The following is a 17,730-nucleotide window of genomic DNA, read 5'->3' on the forward strand; positions in this document are numbered from 1 at the left end:
CGGATTTGCAGAAAACAGTGTTTTTATAATGTGGCCACAAAAGCAGGCTGTGTGGCTGTGTGTGTGTGTTTGTGTGTGTGTGTGTGTGTGTGTGTGAGAGAGAGAGAGAGTGTGTGTGTGAGCGTGTGTTTAATCCATGTTGTCTGTGCACTCTCTTTCTCTCTCTCTCTCTCCATCCCTCTCACCCTCTCTCTCTCTCACTCTCTGTATACACTTTCTCTGGTCTTTCTATAGCTATCTCTCTGTTTCACCCCTTCTTTATTTTTTCCCTTGTTTTTTTACTGTATGTAATCATCCATTGCCCTCTCTCTTTCTCCCTTTCTTTGTTTCGACCTTGCTCTGCATACGTTGTCTCTCATGTTTTCGCCCTTGTCTCCTTTTATCTGTTTTTACATTTATCGTCAAAATAATTGCTGCAAAAATAGTTGCACCCAGAAAGAAGTGAGGGTTATGAACAACGCTTGGTCATATTTATTAAGCTACGCTTGTGTGAAACACATTTGGGTGTAACACATGTAATGCAACATAGCAGACATCTCAGCATGGAGTTGTAGAGGTTCCTAAAGGTGTCCTATATTGATCAATGCCATGCATCTCAAATATTCATAAAATTTCTACAGATTTTGCAGTTGGGATTTGAGTGCATCTATCTGTCTGTAAAGCAATCTCTAAAGTTGGCAACAGTATGGGGAAGAGCATTGTCAACCCCTGTTGAAATAGAGCACCAAAGTGTTTGTTCAGAAAAGGAAGGGGTCACTAGTGGGAAAACCTCAATAATGTAATGTTGGGCTCTCAATGAGCCTGTAATAATGAACGAGGGTCAACACATCATGGCAGATGGCATGGCAACATAGAGTTGTAGAGGTTCTTAAAGGTGTCCTACGATGATCCATGCCATGTATCTGAAATATTCATGCAATTCCTACAGAGTTTGCATTTGGGATTGGAATGTTGATAGTGTGCCCAAAGCATCCTACACATTTTTACTATGGGATTGGGTTGGCAATACAACTGGCCACAGCAAAGTGCTTGTATAGAAAAGGTAGGGTAATTGTAGGACCCCAGTAATGTAACATTGGGCTCCCATTGAGCCTATATATAAGAACAAGAGTAACCTAGGGTTAATTTTTTTTTTAAATGCATCCGACAAGTCTATTACTCCTTAGCAAAGAGGTTCTGTGCTGTACATTGTCAGTAGATGTTCACTTGGTCACTAGATGTAAACGTAAATCTCTCTCTTTCTCTCTGACAGACCCAGACTGCAAGCACAGAGGAAGTTTGCCCAGTCTCAGCCGAACTCTCCCAGCAGCACTCCGGTGAAGCTGAATGACCCCTCACTGCCCACACCAGCCGCACAGATCATTGACCTCTCCAGAAGAAAGCCCAAGACCGAGGATTTCCTCACCTTCCTCTGCCTCCGAGGTAAGTCAGCGCAACGTTTCCTCATCCCTCCATTCATCAAACCTTTATTCTCACTGGCTCAGTGAGGCTGTGCAGTTTAAAATACGTTATTGAAAAGTGTTCTAAATCACATTAAATTAGTATAAATGAGCTGTTACTTTGCCTCAATGGCTCTAGTACTGCTGTTTTTCCAGTGCAGTGGGCTGGGCCAAGTTACTGTTTTATTAGTTTATAAACTTGTTCATTGGCTGGTTCGTGGTCTATTCTGATCTTAAATAGTGTTACATGCAACAAAACATTTAAATATTAAGAAAATACGTGATGTCTATTATAATAGATGCAGGATCTGAAAGGGTTGAGATGCTGTTTTGGATGTATACATGCCATGTGCCATTCTAATATATTTATTTGTATTTTTTTTTAAATATATACATTTTTGTATAAAATTTGCTAATTTAAACCTTAAACATTATTAAGATATCTGTTATTTGACCAGGAATACCTTAACATTTTCTGTCTGAAACACCTAATAAGGGGCTGCACGATTCTGTTAAAAATTGACATCAATATTTTATCCTGCAATATAAAACAAAAAAGTACAGTCATTTCCACCAGATTTTACCGTAAGTCAATTACCATTTTTTTTGCACTTTAAGGTGCACCGGATTAAAAGGCGCACAATCAATGAAGGTCTATTTTCTGTTTTATTTTCATACACCGGATTATAGGGTGCATTGAGCGACATTAGTAAGGGTCCCTATATTGAAGTAAGCAAGGGTGTCTCTATCTTTCCCTCCTAATGGGGAAGCGCCTTAGTAAACAACACCTTTTCTTTTAACGTCAAACAAACACTGGATCTTAATCCACACAATTTTGCTCCTTACAACCTGACAGGTTGAATTCCTACATAAGGCACATTGAATTATAAGGCGTGCTGACGATTTTTGGGAAAGTGAAAGGATTTTAGGTGTGCCTTATTGTCAGAAAAATAATGTCTAACGCCTAATATAATTTCATTAAAATGCCTTTTTTGTGTATGAAAGATCAATGATACTGTCCAGATATAATCCACCTCTAGTAGTTCTGTCATGGAAAATGAAAATGGCTGTATAACTATTGCATATGAGCACATTATAATAACGATGACAAAAATTATGTATTTATCCAGCCCAATTATGTTAGTACAGCATTTAAATTAAGAAATAATTTGACTTACAGATTAGACATGTAACTACTTGTCCTTTCTGAGTCTAACCCCTTAACCTGACCCAGATTTTTAAAGAGGCTAACCAAAAGGAAGTGCTTTTAAATATATACTTTATTTAGTTTATAAATGAAACATGGAGCTTTTGCAATAAGCACTTTACAGGATCATTTTTGCCCTATAAAAACACACTCTCCCATACACACACACACACACTCACACACACAGGCTCTCATACGGATACATGCCCTTCCATTTTGCATGGGCACGACCCATATGAAAATGGCATTAAGACTGCATGAGATGTGGGAGTGAAATCGCAGACACACACACATACACACAAGCGCGCACACACACACACTCACAGAGGCCTGATCTCAGCAGGGGAGCATCATCTATAAATAAATGTGCCACAGGGCTGTGTCAGTGGTCAGCAGGGTGCAGTGCTACTCTCTGGGGACTGTGTGGAAAAAGCCACTGGAGAGAGCCAGAGTTTTAAAACTGGTGTGTATCCACCCTCCAACAGTCTCACACACACACACCCACACTATATTATAAAGCACTACACTCCCTCTCCCCTCCCCTTCCCTCCCCGACACAAGCCACAGTGCAGGCCAGGCCAGGCCCCTTCTAGCCAGCCAGTCTCCACAGCACAGACAAAACATTCAACATCAGGACTGAGACAGAGGCTCAACCTTCAGATATAATTAAAAACTAGTCTTAAAAGTACAATAAGAAATAAATACAGAGCCTGGCCTTTCTGCTATTGTTAAACTGAATAAAGTTATTTGAACCAACCACATTGTTTGATTTGCTTATGGAGAGAGAGAAAAGAGCATTTTCTCAATTATTATTGATAAATTGATAAGTGGTCTCAGCTTTATGAAAGATAGATCAGGTTAAATGACTGTGGGCCAGCCTTTTTCATTTATCAGTGCATTACGAAAACACGTTCGATACAAAGGGAAGCTGCCAAACGACCCTTTGTCACTTTTATGGCTGCATGATAAACTGCAATGAGCGTGCTGGGATGGGCTGGGCCTGCGTAAGTGTGTGTGTGTGTGTGTGTGTGTGTGTGTGTGTGTGTGAGCAGTTCTGAGCAGTTCAATATTAGACCACAGCAGAGAAATTGTCCAAGAACTTCCTTTGCTGTTTTTTTCCATTCTCTTGAGACCACTTCAGTTTCTGAATCAGTTTCTCTGATTTTGCTATTTATAGGTATATGTTTGAGTAAAATGAACTTTTTGTTTTATTCTATAAACTACAGACAACATTCTACCAAATTCCAAATGAAAATATTGTCATTTAGAGCATTTACGTATTTGCAGAAATTAAGAAATGGCTGAAAGAACCAAAAAAAAAAAAAAGATGCAGAGCTTTCAGATCTTGAAAAAAAAGAAAAAAAAAAACTAGTACATGTTCATAAAGTTTTAAGAGTTCAGAAATCAATATTCGGTAGAATAACCCTGTTTTTTTTTAAATCATAGTTTTATGCATCTTGGCATGTTCTCTTTTCCACCAGTCTTACACACTGCTTTTGGATAACTTTATGCTAGTTCTAGTGCAAAAAGTGATGGCTTGTGATCATCCATCTTCCTGTTGATTATACTCCAGAGGTTTTAAATTAGGTTAAATTAAAGAAACTCCTAATTTTTAAGTGGCCTCTTATTTTTATTCCAGAGCTGTAGATTGTTTCAACATAGTCACATAGTTGCAATGTGTGCGGACTGTGCAACATCATAAGGCAGCTTCAATTAAATCCTCTGCCCAATATAATTTATTTTATTTGATTATGAAACAGGCCTGTGGCAACAAGGCAAGCAAGGGTAGAGTAGAAAGGGGTACATTTTCCTTTTGGCCCCCAAATGCCTTGAAACGGCCATGGTCTTGAATGCATAGATGTCATATTTATCATCAAATGTTGTATTATTGAATTCAAAAAGATAAAATGTCCTGAATCTTTTAATATCACAATACATATTGCAGATAAAACTAAGTAAACTGCAATGTCTTTTTTTTTTTTTCTTTTTAAATATCATGTAGCCCCTATTCACTCAGATTCACTTGAGGAGCAAGCCTATACACAGAATTTATTCTCTTGACTTCTTTGTAACCTTAATGTGTGAGCTAAACCCTAAACCAATCCCCTACTATGTAATGCCTTCACAGATTTTGCTAAGATTTATGTGAAATTAAAAACCTGAAAGCATGCTGAGCTTCCAGGAATTAAGTTATTACTCTCCAGCCGTAGTCCAGTGACAGATCTGCAGGCCTCCCTGCTTTGCTAAAGCCCTCCTACATCACTGAATCCCTGGCAAAATATTTACATTTGTCCCTATAGAATTCCTGCCTGATGCTTTTGGAACTGCACTGTTTCCCTGCTGGCTGAGAAAGTCTCGAGTGTGTGTATGTGCACACATAGAGAAAGTGAGTAATGTGGTGTGATGAGTGAGAAGCTTCTGAACCCCTGCAGATCTTCTGGTAGAGTCTGGATTCTTAGGCGATTGCTTTGTAGATAGAAGATGAGGAGTCTGTGTGTGTTGTCTTTGTAGAAAATACAGGGAAAAAAGGCTTATACTGTAGCTGTACTGCATCAAATACCCTGATCTTTAGGTCTGGAGACTGTGATGGCCATGGCACAACCGTCAGATTGTGCTTTTTAAAGTAGTTGTGGAATATTTTCCTGCTATTGATGCCACCTATGTTTTATCGGCTTATTTCTTTTTTTCTCTTTACAAACCTGAAGTAGTTGTTTGTAGAGTTTACTGGTATTCAGTTAAATCCATTTTTCCTTCTACTGGTGCAGTAATCCCCATGCCATTGGCTGCACGATGCAGTCAGTGGCTTGATTGATCCATCCTCATGCGTCCATCAGTTGGAGAGGTGTTTGTTTCATGTAATTCTGCACTGTTTTTACCCCAAACATACCTTTGTTCTTTGCAATCAAGACATTCTTTGTAGTTTGGAGTCCACAGTGTGACCCATATGTTTGATGCGATTATGTCCTTTTTGTTGTTGTTTGTTTATTTATCCTTTTTCTCCCCCCAATTTACAAGGCCAGTTACCCAACTCACTCATTAGGACTCCCCCTATCACTAGTGATGCCCCAACACCAGGAGTGTAAAGACTAGCACATGCCTGCTCTGATACATGTGAAGTCAGCCACCGCCTCTTTTTAAACTGCTGCTGATGCAACATTGCCGAGTAGCATCACAGTGCACTCGGAGGACTCGGTTCTGATACATCAGCTCACAGACGCCTTGTGCTGAGCGACATCACCTTTTGGAGTGATGTGAGGAGAGAACGTCATCTACCCACCCATATGGCAAGGCCATTTGTGCTCTCTCAGGGCTCTGGCAGCTGATGGCAAGCTACGTGACCAGGATTCGAACCAGCGATCTGGCACTTTTATTTTTGATGTGATTCTGATGTGTCATCCGACCTGTATCAGTATGAATTGTGCTTACACTTGCATGTATATGTGGTTTTGAATCCGATACATATTATATACCATATTAGTTACTGCGACTTAGTTTGGACAAACAAATCAGAATTTATTCACCTTTGAGCTCAATCGTCAAATTTGCTCCAAGGACAAAAGGTTCTTATGTCCTTTCACTTCCATTTAGAAGTGTGAACTGTTTAAATAAATTTCAGATGTTTGTCACATTTAAAAAGACTGTGTAAACTGCACAAACATTGAGCTTGGGCCTTTTTACCTGCAGCTTAGGTTGACCTTACATCATGAATTAATGAAACAGCAGAGAAGAGTGCCAGACAGCTGTTTCTTTAGCTCTACTGCCAATTGAGAAAAAAAAAAAAACTAAATATCTGTTATTTTTGCTTTAAATGTTGAAAAAACATTTTTTCTGCTTTATTCATTTTATGAAATGCATAAAGTTCATCTTTTATACTCTTTGTTGTTCAGTGTAACAAATTTTCATTAGGGGCGCCTAAAGCTTTTGTACACCCTTGTATGAGAATAAGTGAGAGAGAACTTGTTTGAGAGCTTCTGAAGCGTATTTTAGCTCGTCTTTCTTGTTTTCGTCTACAGAGGATTTTGGGAGCAGGAGTGTGTGGGTGTGTGGGAGGCAGGGTGTATGAACACTCCAGGGTTGGTCTCTGGGAGTGCTGGCTGTTGATCTTTCAGAGAAAGAGAGCGTGTAAGAAGTGGGTAAATATTTTTCCCTCTCTCTGAAAAAGATCAATGCCATTCTGGGTAAAGGCAGTGAAGGTCAAACAGTCATTTGTTCAACAGCAGAGGTTTGGCTGACTTCAAACTAAAGGTTTATCTTATCAGACAAACATAAAGAATTTAGACGGGCCGCTGGGTCTCTTTTGGACTCTCCCGGTCTCTGTAGGCCGTGGACAGTAGTAGCATTAGTGATTGGTGATGTTATAACTAATGAATAGTCACAAATACTCACGGAAAGGCGGCGAGAAGTTTCCTCTTCTTTGTTCTTGTGTCTGCAGCGTTTACTCTACAGAGGCGGGTACAGTGTAATGAGCTGTATTTTTATTTCTTTAACATGCAATAATATTTTTTAATCTCTCTCGGGGAGGATTCGTTTTCTGATGCAATGTAACATAATGTGAGCCACACACAGCAGGAATTCCTCTGCGCTGTTCTGCACTGCTCTGTTTACGTGCGACATGCCACTTTAAATCCCGGCTCTGATGGGTGTTTATATCCGTGGAGAAATCCGTTTGGATGTGCTCCAGTATGCGAGTGTGTGTGCGCGGGTGTGTGTGCATGTGTGCACATGCTCTCTCGCTGGGCGAAATATAATACACGGTCTCCCAGCATGCAGGAGACATGGAACCCAGACCATACAAGAGATCATTGTTGGCGGTGTCTGCAACTCAGTATCTTTTGATTCTGCTTTATCTCTGCCCACACACACACACACACACACAAAATTTCAAAGAGCAGAAATGAGTAGATAAGGTCAGATAAGGCTGTCAATGAGTAAACACAACGATCTCCAGTGTAACGTGTATGTGTTTGTGTTTTTTTTTACTCTGCAATTTGTATTGCATATAGAGCTTTGTACAAAAATTGAAAGCACTTCAGTTTCTGAATCAGTTTCTCTGATTGTGCTATTTATAGGTTTATGTTTGTGTAAAATGAACATAGTTTTTTTTATTTTAAAAACTTCAGACAACATTCTCCCTAATTCCCAATAAAAATATTGTCATTTAGAGCATTTACTGCTGAAAATGAAAAATATCAGAAATAACCAAAAAGATGCAGAGCTTTCAGACCTCAAATAAGGCAAAGAAAACAAGTTCATATCCAAGTTTTAAAAGTTCAGAAATCAGAAATATTTAATGGAATAACCCTGTTTTTTAATCACATTTTTCATGCATCTTGCCATGTTCTCCTCCACCAGTCTTTCACACTGCTTTTGGATAACTTTATGCCACTCCTGGTGCAAAAAAGTCAAGCAGTTCAGCTTGGTTTGATGGCTTGTGATCATCCATCTTCCTCTTGATTATTTTCTAGAGGTTTTCAATTTGGTAAAAGCAAGGAAAAAACATCATTAAGTGGTCTCTTATTTTTTTTTCCAGAGCTGTAGATGCGTACATACATTCATAGTTGCTGTCCCATGACTTTTGCAATGTCCAATGAAAGCTAAAAAAAAAAAAAGAAAAAAAAAGAAATGTGGTTGTAATTTTGGTTAGAATTACTTTTCTGCTTTTTGCATGGACTGTCCTAGACAGATGCCACCAGTCGCTATCATTACCATTTACTGAGCTGTCCACTGTGGGTGGTAATGCCTTTCATGATGCGTTTCCAGCACACACATAACACTGTGGATCAAGAAATGTTAAAGGTCTACACAACTTCAGAAATAAAGAGGCTGTGACAATATTGTTCACGCAAATATATAATGTGTAAAATTTTATTACATATTTTATGGGTTTGCTTACATATAATTGGGACATACTGCAATACTTCATAGATGGTGCTATTCAAACCAAACGTACATGGGCGTGTGTATGTATGTGTAGATATTATATACACAAAATATATCGCAATATTAAACAGTTTAGGGCCCATGACGTCACCAGCTCCGCCTCTGACAGGTGAGCACTCAAAATCAGAGGAAAACAGCAAAACAACAGTAATTGGCCCTTTAATCAGGCATTTAAATAGCTTTTTAAAAGGTAAATAAGTACATTTTTCTGGGATTAAAAGTGTGAATTCAGCTGTAACTGGAAATATCTGTGCAAAACTGTGCTGGACTGAGGTGCACAGCTTTCCAGACATGCGTTTATAAGCACGTGCTCAACCATATGGAAGGAGGCCATTAGGTTACTTCGTGTTTACTCCTGCACCCTCCCCCCTCCCCTTACGCTTCTCAGGCAGCAGCAGCCTGTCACTCACACAGACACAGAGACAGCGCTGTGTATCTACTTCTTGTGTCAAGAATCAAAACATTGCAACATGACGTGTTTGATTTAATTGCCTTAAGTGACATTGCACGTTCTGCGTTGTGACTATGGCGTATGCGCATGTCATGTAGACAAGGCTTAAACGATATATCGCGCAGCCCTAGTGCGTGCCCCCATTCACCTCTTTGAGAACATGCTGCTGGTAGTCCTCCAGTTCTGGTCAAGAGGAATCGCGAACCTCATGCATGCGAGTGCATGACCGTGTGCACGCATATATGTACTACTCAGCAAAGGAACAAAGATAGCTGATTTCAATTCAATTAAGCGTACTGACGTGTGCTGTTAGCCTGCGAGTGTGTGTGTGTGAGTGCGGGGGGTTTGCAGGCTGATTGAATTTGCTTGGCGGCTTCCTCGCGCTGAGGGCAAACTGGGTTAATGGATTTGCAGACATTCAGGAATGTAAATTATAGAAGATATAATCCGTAATCCTCCCTAACTCTGTCCGCCATTGCGGCCCAGAGACAATGTAATTGAAAGCCTCTCTGCCTGCTGCTCCTACTGAAGCCCCCCTCTCTCCCCGTCCGCCCCGTCCTTCTTCTCCGCTACGCTGGATGACCATATGCTGTGTGATGGAGGTGCTACAGGGGGCACTTCACCCTGACAGCTCTTAGCTCAGCGGCACTGCACTTTACCCCGCCCGATTACCCCACGGCCACTGTTAACCTGCGTGGATTCTGACTGTGGAACACCCTGCAGGAGGTGGAACACCCATTGGGGAGTGGGGTTTATTCATTTTAACCACTTAAACTGCAGCCTTTTTAATGAGCTATTTTCATTTTTACACTACATTTACATTTTTAATAAATGCTTTTAGTTATTCAGTCTCAGAAATCACTTAAGCAAGTCCATTAGGGAGTACTGAGGAACCCCATGCACTTTGTAAGGTGAGGGTGGGATGAGTTAGACGTTAGGCACAATTAGCACAATGTTTATTGGCGTTCAATATAATCTGACCAAATTCTGTTTCAACTTGTCTGTAAACCGGCAATATACTATCACTCTGTAGCTGTAAACTGACAAAATACTGTTGCACCTAAGCTCAACCCTCCTAAAATACTTGTTGACTTCAGCTGTAACCCAGGAAAAAATTCTCAAACTGTACTTTATGTGGACACAAAAAAATAAGCAAGTTTATTTTAATAATTGAGGTCAGGAAAAGAGCTAGGCATACAGTGACAGTGATAATTGGTGTACATTTCCTTATTTGTAACTTGTCAGCCTCATGGCTACAATACAGAATTCTGTAGTTTTTCTCAAACCATTTCTTTTAGACTTTGCTGCTAAGAGACTGTAAGTTGTATAGTTAAAATATGGACCCACTTTCTTACAAAGAAATCTAATCATTGTAATTTGTAAATAACATTACAGTGGAATAAAGTAACAGATTTTTTTTATATATAAAGAATATCTAAATCTCTAAATGCCTTTAAAATATTACAAAAGTTAAGCATAAGCAGACCAGAAGCTTTTCTGAAAGTCTGTGTGTAAGTGTAGCTCAGCCATGAGGGGCAAACAGTAAAACCAGCCACTGACTCATTCCTAACCCTCTCCATCTCACATGGTAACCAGCCCCCAATCAGAACAGAGCAGTCTTTCCCTGAGACATGTGATTGGCTCTCTCCTAGTGCCATTTGTAACCTCTCTTGCTTTTCTTTATGCCATAAAAAGAATGAGGGAGAAAGAGGTCTATAAGTAGACAGTTTTTGGTTGTAATTATGTCTGTGCATGGTTTAAAACTGACAATCATAATGGACGCCTTCACCCTTAGTTATGAATTGTGTCAGCTAGTGAAGAATATGAAAGCATGTATAATTGGAGCTTGGGGAAGGCCTGGCTCTTATTTTTCTTTCTGTCTGGGAGCTGACAGCCTTGGAGTCGGTGCCAGTGAGAGCGAGCACGCGAGAGAGCAGCATGAAATGGAGAGACCGGCAGCAGAATGGCGCTTATAAATCTGGTTAAATCTAGCCGGTGACGTTGCGGTGGCTGGCTCCAGCAGCTCCAGTTCCGGTGCCCTACCCAGCCTCCCCTGGGGCAGGATATAAACACTGAGGGGCGTCTGTGACAGATTACAGGACAGCAGCATCCTGTGTTGGGTTTCCTCGCTGCAGTCCAGAGCTTTAATCATGCCTGAAATTTTGGTTCCAAACTTGAATTTGGCCCAAGAACCTTCTGGCAAAGTCTGACCTGACCCACCCACAACAAGCTCACTGTTCTAGCCTGCCTGTAGCCTGGCAAAAATGATCTGAATCCCTCTAAAGTCTGTCTGAATACAACCTAATTCTGTTGCCGTTGATTTGTAACATCAAAAATGAGTTAACAATGAATTATTTTATTTTAACAATTCTTAATTTATTCTTTCTAACACAACAACATTCTGCTCCATCTGGCCATTTCCTAAATCTGACCCAATTGAGCTGCAGTCTGATGAACCTCTCCCAACTGGACTGTAATCTAAGAAAATTCTGTATAATCTGGACTGTATTCTAAGAAAATTCTGTCCCAATTGTACTGTAATCTAAGAAAATTCTGTCTCATCCGGACTGTAATCCGAAAAATTCTGTCTCATCTGTCTCATCTGGACTGGAATGTCATCTATAACCCAGCACAACTGATGTTATCAGGCTTCTTCCTCATCTGGACTGTAATGTAAGAAAATTCTGTTTCATAATGACTGTAATCTAAGAAAATTCTGTCTCATCTGGACTGTAATCTAAGAAAATTCTGTCTCATCTGGACTGTAATCTAAGAAAATTCTGTCTCATCTGGACTGTAATCTAAAAAAAATGATGTCTCATCTGCACTGTTATCTAAGAAAATTCTGTCTCATCTGCACTGTAATCTAAGAAAATTCTGTTTTATCTGGACTGTTATCTAAGAAAATTCTGTCTCATCTGGACTGTAATGTAAGAAAATTCTGTTTCATAATGACTGTAATCTAAGAAAGTTCCGTCTCATCTGGACTGTAATCTAAGAAAATTCTGTTTTATCTGGACTGTTATCTAAGAAAATTCTGTCTCATCTGGACTGTTATCTAAGAACATTCTGTCTCGTCTGGACTGTAATGTAATTTCAACAATATTGTCAGCTAGTCTTTTACCCAAATAATATTTGTGCCAACTGGACTTTAACCTGACAAATTTATCTACCAACTAGTCTAGTAAAAGCCTCACAAATGTCTGTCCCAACTGAACTTTAACCCAAAATTTCTGTCTCAACTAGATTTTATCCTATTTATCCTAATTTCATCCTGTATCCTCACAGAATTCCCTGATTTCTGTCCCAACAAGAATTGAACTAAACATTGAAAATGTCATCTATAACCCAGCACAACTGATGTTATCAGGCTTCTTCAGGTTTAAATACTGTTTTTACACTGTAACGTATATAACTAATTATAACAGACACATCTTCACTGCATTTCCTGACTGCAGCGCAGCTCCTGGTCGTAGATGCAGTGCCTCCTTCAGCAAAACTAATTTCCGCAGTTCTCCCTGTTGGTCCCCCGCGCTTGTTGAACAAGCCTGAGAGCTATTGGCCCTTTGACCCCTCGCCCCACTAAAAGCAGGAGTGCAGAGTAATAGCAGCCATTTTCTTAATGAGCTGACTCATTTGGAGCTGATTGGACGCGTCTCGGCTTTGTTTGTTCGCTCTGTTGTTCACCCTTCGCTTTTCTCTTGAGGAATTAAGTTGTTTAAAAAGGTGAAAAGCTGAGACAGATGTTCTTGGATGTGGAGAGCACTCTCTTTTGCTCTTTTTCTTGCTTTCTCTCGCTCTTTTGAAAAATAAAGAATTCCCTTTGCTTAAAAGAATGTCTAGGATTTACACACCGTACTGCTTTGCCAAGCTATTATAAATCAGTAGGGAATGATAACCTAAATCTATATGGTCTGCTCTATTTGCATGGTGTGATAGCGAGGGTACAAGCTTAAAGCATTTGTTGGCTACATTAGCTACATTAGCTACATTAGCTGTGCTAATCAGATATCAGACAACTAGACAGCATTTGCAGAATGGGTAAATTGTTAATTTATTTGTATTATTATTATTATTATTATTATTATTATTATTATTATTTTTATTTTATTATTTTTTTTTTACAAAGTTTCTTTCTCTGTTCTGCTCTTACCCATTCATCACCTGACTGGACAGTCAGTCATTTTAAAAGTTTCAGATGGTCTGTATGTGAATTTGTTGTTGGTTTGTGATATGTGGTATTTTTCTTTATTCTTGTTCTTTCTCTTTTTATATGTGGAGCTAAAGGGTTTCTCCAATTAATTATTTTATTGCATAAAATGTAACTTTACCCTGCTTTTGAGTCTTCAGAAGAGGCTCTCTCAGTAACAGTGTCCACCTCAATCAGAGGTTATGTGTAGCATCATTTTTTGCACATGATAAATCATATTGTCCATGACTGCTGGACATTATAAAATGTGATTTCTAAAGATTATCATTTTTTTATCCATTAAATGTGGTGACATGATCCACCCTCTGATTGATGTCCGACTAATCCCAGCCTTTACTGTACGTTTAATTTCAGGTTATTCTGCGTGGCCAACTGAAGGTTAGTTACTCTCAAACACTAAAACAAATTGAAGAATGTTCATTCATTCATTCATTGACTCATTTATTTATTTTTCATTCATAGAAAACCTCATTAATCATGTGTGTGTTTTTGGTGTGAAATTGATGCCTCTTTTTAGAGGTTTTAAAATAGAAAGATTTTAAGCGATACAAATGTAGATGCACTGGTCTTTACTGACTGAAAAAGGCTATAATTACAACAGCCATTAACCCATCTTTATGCAGCTGTGGTGTGTGCGTGTGTGTGTGTTATATCAGTTCATTTTCTGAGACTGTGCTTCTTAAACCACCCTTTGTTTTTCTGTGGACTGCAAGCTTTGACCTCACAGACTTGACTCTGACCTTTGAGGTCACACTCTGTGTACTGTTTACTCGCAGACCTGCAGATGTGAGAACCTTTACCCAGGTTCATCTCACTGATGATGAAGCATTACTTCCTTCTGCTATTGTTAAAACTAAATACAAAATAAGCAACATAGGAACAATAAAGCTATAAAAGTAAAAAGTATTTCTAATTATACATACGGGCCATTCCACCGAATGGGTGCGTTTGCTTGTTGCAACCCTTCCAAATTAAACCTTTTTTTTTTTATCTATTTTGAACTCTGAATCTAATAGCACATATTTTTAACTATTAAAAACATACTGGTCAATCTCAGGCAGCTTTACTTAATTTTTTCTACATGGTTTCTAAGCTGTAGATGGTTATAAAACTTGTGATGTTTAAAAAGCATGTTTAAAAGCAAGTCCACTAATTTCTTTGATTTTCTCTCAAGAAAATTTATTTTAAAGAAATGGTTAACTGCATATTCAAATAATTGATATTTCCGACAAAAAAAAAAAAATCACTGTTACTGGAACTCACTCCTGTTACTGGCACTCATTCCTGTTACTTTTTATGTTCATATATATATTTTTTTTTATTACATATTTTACTTGTGCAGTTAGCTCAATATACACTAAGGCACAATGCTTGATAATAAAATGTATATTAAAAAATTTGTGTGCACATTTACACACATATATACACATAAATGGTGGAATGGCCCATAAATAATTTACATTAAACTTTTTTTTTTTTTTTTTTTTAAACACACTTCACTTTTACTTTTTTACATTAGCTGTCCTACCAGTAAAATGGTGCATAAAATTAAGCACTGCTATCTTTCTGTATTGATGCTTTAAAAGCAGCAATATGTACTGTTTACCATTAAAGAAGCAGTGTACACCATCTACTGTAAAATAAATATATATATATATATATATATATATATATATATATATATATATATATATATAAATACAAAATAATAAAAAAATGGCTTGAGAATAATATTGATACTCCACTGACTGTAATAAGAACAGTAGTGCCAATGCCATTGCTACTCCAGGCACGACTCGCTACTACTGCAACAACTGTTTTCTGTTCACTTTTTCTTATTTTACTTCATGTTGTTATTTTACTGTCAGGTTTGCATCTGTCAGCTTGTCCAGAAATGCATGTGAAAAGTGTGTTCTTAACTGTTGTTGTTTTTTTTTTTTATAATACTGCGCATTAGCTGTTTTTAATTGAAGAATATTTAACATGTTTAACATGTTATCATCTGAAATAGGCCATGATGCTTAAATTACTCAAACACTGCAGTATAACCACAGTGCTGTTTATTTTTTTTTTGTCATCATTGTTCAGCCCTTCTTCCCTCTTTTGCTTTACCCTCAGACAGCAGCGCTGCTTCTTTCCTTCTCTGTGATGTTGCATCGCTTTAACATGCCACTTCCCCTTAGCTAATCCATTGTTCTCCAATTAGCCAAACAGATCCCAGAGCTGCCAGTCCATATGCTGGGAGAAATGTCTCATTCCCTTCTGTAATTCAGTTAGGTCAGGAACACTGGGGCTAATATGAACCGGTCCTGAAATCCTGCCTCCTGTTTTATTGTCTGGTCATTATCTGAATGCGCAGTGGCGCACGAGAGAATAGGTCTCGGCCGAGTCGGCGCGATCTGCATTGTTTTATTTGAAGCTGTGTATAATGTGCTCCGGTTCAGTCATTCAGACAGTCTTTTCGCTTGTTTTGTGTGTCATGAAAACCCATTAGATCTGTGATTTATGTCAAGACTGTTGTTGTTGAGAGTGTATATTTGTAATGTCTATTTTTTTTTTCAGTTTATTCATTTATGTGTGGTTCCATTTGATCATTTTAAAAGAAAAGTCATAAAAGAAAACAGTCTGCACTGTTGTCTCTCGACAAAAATGCAAATATCCAATATGTATATACACATATATACAGATGTATTGGGACACCTTCTCATTTATTGTTTAGTTTGAAATCAAGGGTATTTAAAGAAGAGTTTATCCTACTTTTAATGCAGTGACTGTCTCTACTGTCCTTTGTTGTGAGGATTTGATTGTATTCATTTACAAGAGCCTTGGATGATCACCATTCCACCTCATTCCAAGCTTTCTAACCATCATCCCAGAGAGTATGAGTCTACTGCTCTACATCTCAATACTGGGAGGAGCTTTAAAACTCTTTTCTGCCAGTACCACACCTGGCATATTAGGCATGCTGTCAATAGATTTATTTTTTAGAATGCTTGTCTACAAGCTTTTATTACATAATTAACAAAAAATATCTTAAAATGTGGAATGATTATGATAGAAAGTGTTTGAATACACATTTTAACTGTCTCTCTCTGTTTCTGTCTCTCTCTCTTTTATTTTCAGGCTCACCGGCATTGCCCAGTAACATGATCAACTTTGGCAGTTCTCAGGAGGAGGATGAGCTGGACGATGATGAAGAATGCGAGGAGGAAAAGACACCAAGTGTGGCGTCAACATCGTGCCAGTCTACACCCCGCAAAGGAAAGCCTCCTGGCAGACTGAATGGGCAGGGTAAGTCTAGACTACAGCTGAGCTTCAGCGTGTTGGACTTTTTTGGTTCTATATGTCATATATAATTTGCATATTATGCAATATATCACTTGGGTGACTAGGTCCATCGTGATCACAGACAGTAAATCATCCCAGAAAGGGCTGCTATAAAGAATATTGTTGTCAAGGCCATTTTATTCCACTGATATGTTGTTGATATAATATAAAAAATATGCATCTGTTTCCTTTAAGGAGCATTTAAGCATTGGTTTATAACAGTTTGTGAAATGCATGTTTTTGGGAATATATACGGCTTGTTAAAAGTTCGCAATACATTTTTAAATGCTGTTTATTTTAGACAGAGGGACCGGCTGAAAGATTTTTTCCTTTTTCTCCACAAAATCCACTTTTTTGACAAACTGGAAAATGCAATGTTCCCAGTATCAACACAAACGTCAACATTCATTCTTTTTCACATGACCAGTTTTCCAGCATTATTCTATATAAAAGGACAGATGTGTATAAATATTATAAATATAAGTGTAAATATTGTATGTATTATGCAGCTTTTCCATATATTAACTGCATGTCCTAAAATATACAGTCCGTTTTATTTTGTTTCTAAATTGAAAGCAGAAGCATTTCTGAGTGGAGAAGAGACAAAATATTGTTTTAATGGTACCAGTGTGCTGGAATGACCATCCCTGCTAAGCCTAATATATATTTATTCTAAAAACTGGACGTGAAGACATCACGCGTCTTTACGTACTTACGTCACATGTACAGCCTCCGGCTCAGTTTTACTGAACACGAGTGGCTGGTGGAGCAATGGAGACTTCAGAAGGGCTCAGTATCTTATTCTCTCTCTCTCTCTCTCTCTCTCTCTCTCTCTCTCTCTCACACTCTCTCTCTCTCACTCACTTTCTCTCTCTCTCTCTCTCACTCTCTTTTCTTTATTTCTTATGTGATGTTTCACTATTTCTATTGGAACTTTTTTGTCAGCTGTTCATACAAGGCAGGGACAGCTGCTGTTATTAAATAGCATAAAACAAAATCAAACCATAGTTACGAGGATTAGATTGGACAACAGTGAGATGTTAATATGCTCTGAAAGGGCTAAATTCATTTAGTTTGATGAATTACAGAGTATTGATGGAAACAGTTTGGCATGTTTTAATGGTCTGCATTAAAGGAGGAGCGACTGATGTGTGGT

At 38.4% G+C, this 17,730-nt stretch overlaps 1 protein-coding gene across 2 annotated transcripts in view; it reads left to right on the forward strand.

The window, feature by feature from the left end:
- The window catches only part of jarid2b (jumonji, AT rich interactive domain 2b), a 184,704-nt gene that overhangs the window by 137,518 nt on the left and 29,456 nt on the right, over positions 1-17,730 (forward strand). Inside the window, exons 4-6 of one of the 2 annotated variants that reach the window (XM_022683099.2) lie at positions 1,253-1,422; positions 13,602-13,625; positions 16,371-16,538. In XM_022683099.2, the coding sequence (XP_022538820.1) occupies positions 1,253-1,422; positions 13,602-13,625; positions 16,371-16,538 (362 nt within the window). The remainder of the gene's footprint in view (positions 1-1,252; positions 1,423-13,601; positions 13,626-16,370; positions 16,539-17,730) is intronic. The other variant, XM_022683100.2, reaches the window with a different exon arrangement.

Source organism: Astyanax mexicanus, chromosome 3 (assembly GCF_023375975.1).
Source record: "Astyanax mexicanus isolate ESR-SI-001 chromosome 3, AstMex3_surface, whole genome shotgun sequence".
In the NCBI taxonomy this organism is placed as follows: Eukaryota; Metazoa; Chordata; class Actinopteri; order Characiformes; family Acestrorhamphidae; genus Astyanax; species Astyanax mexicanus.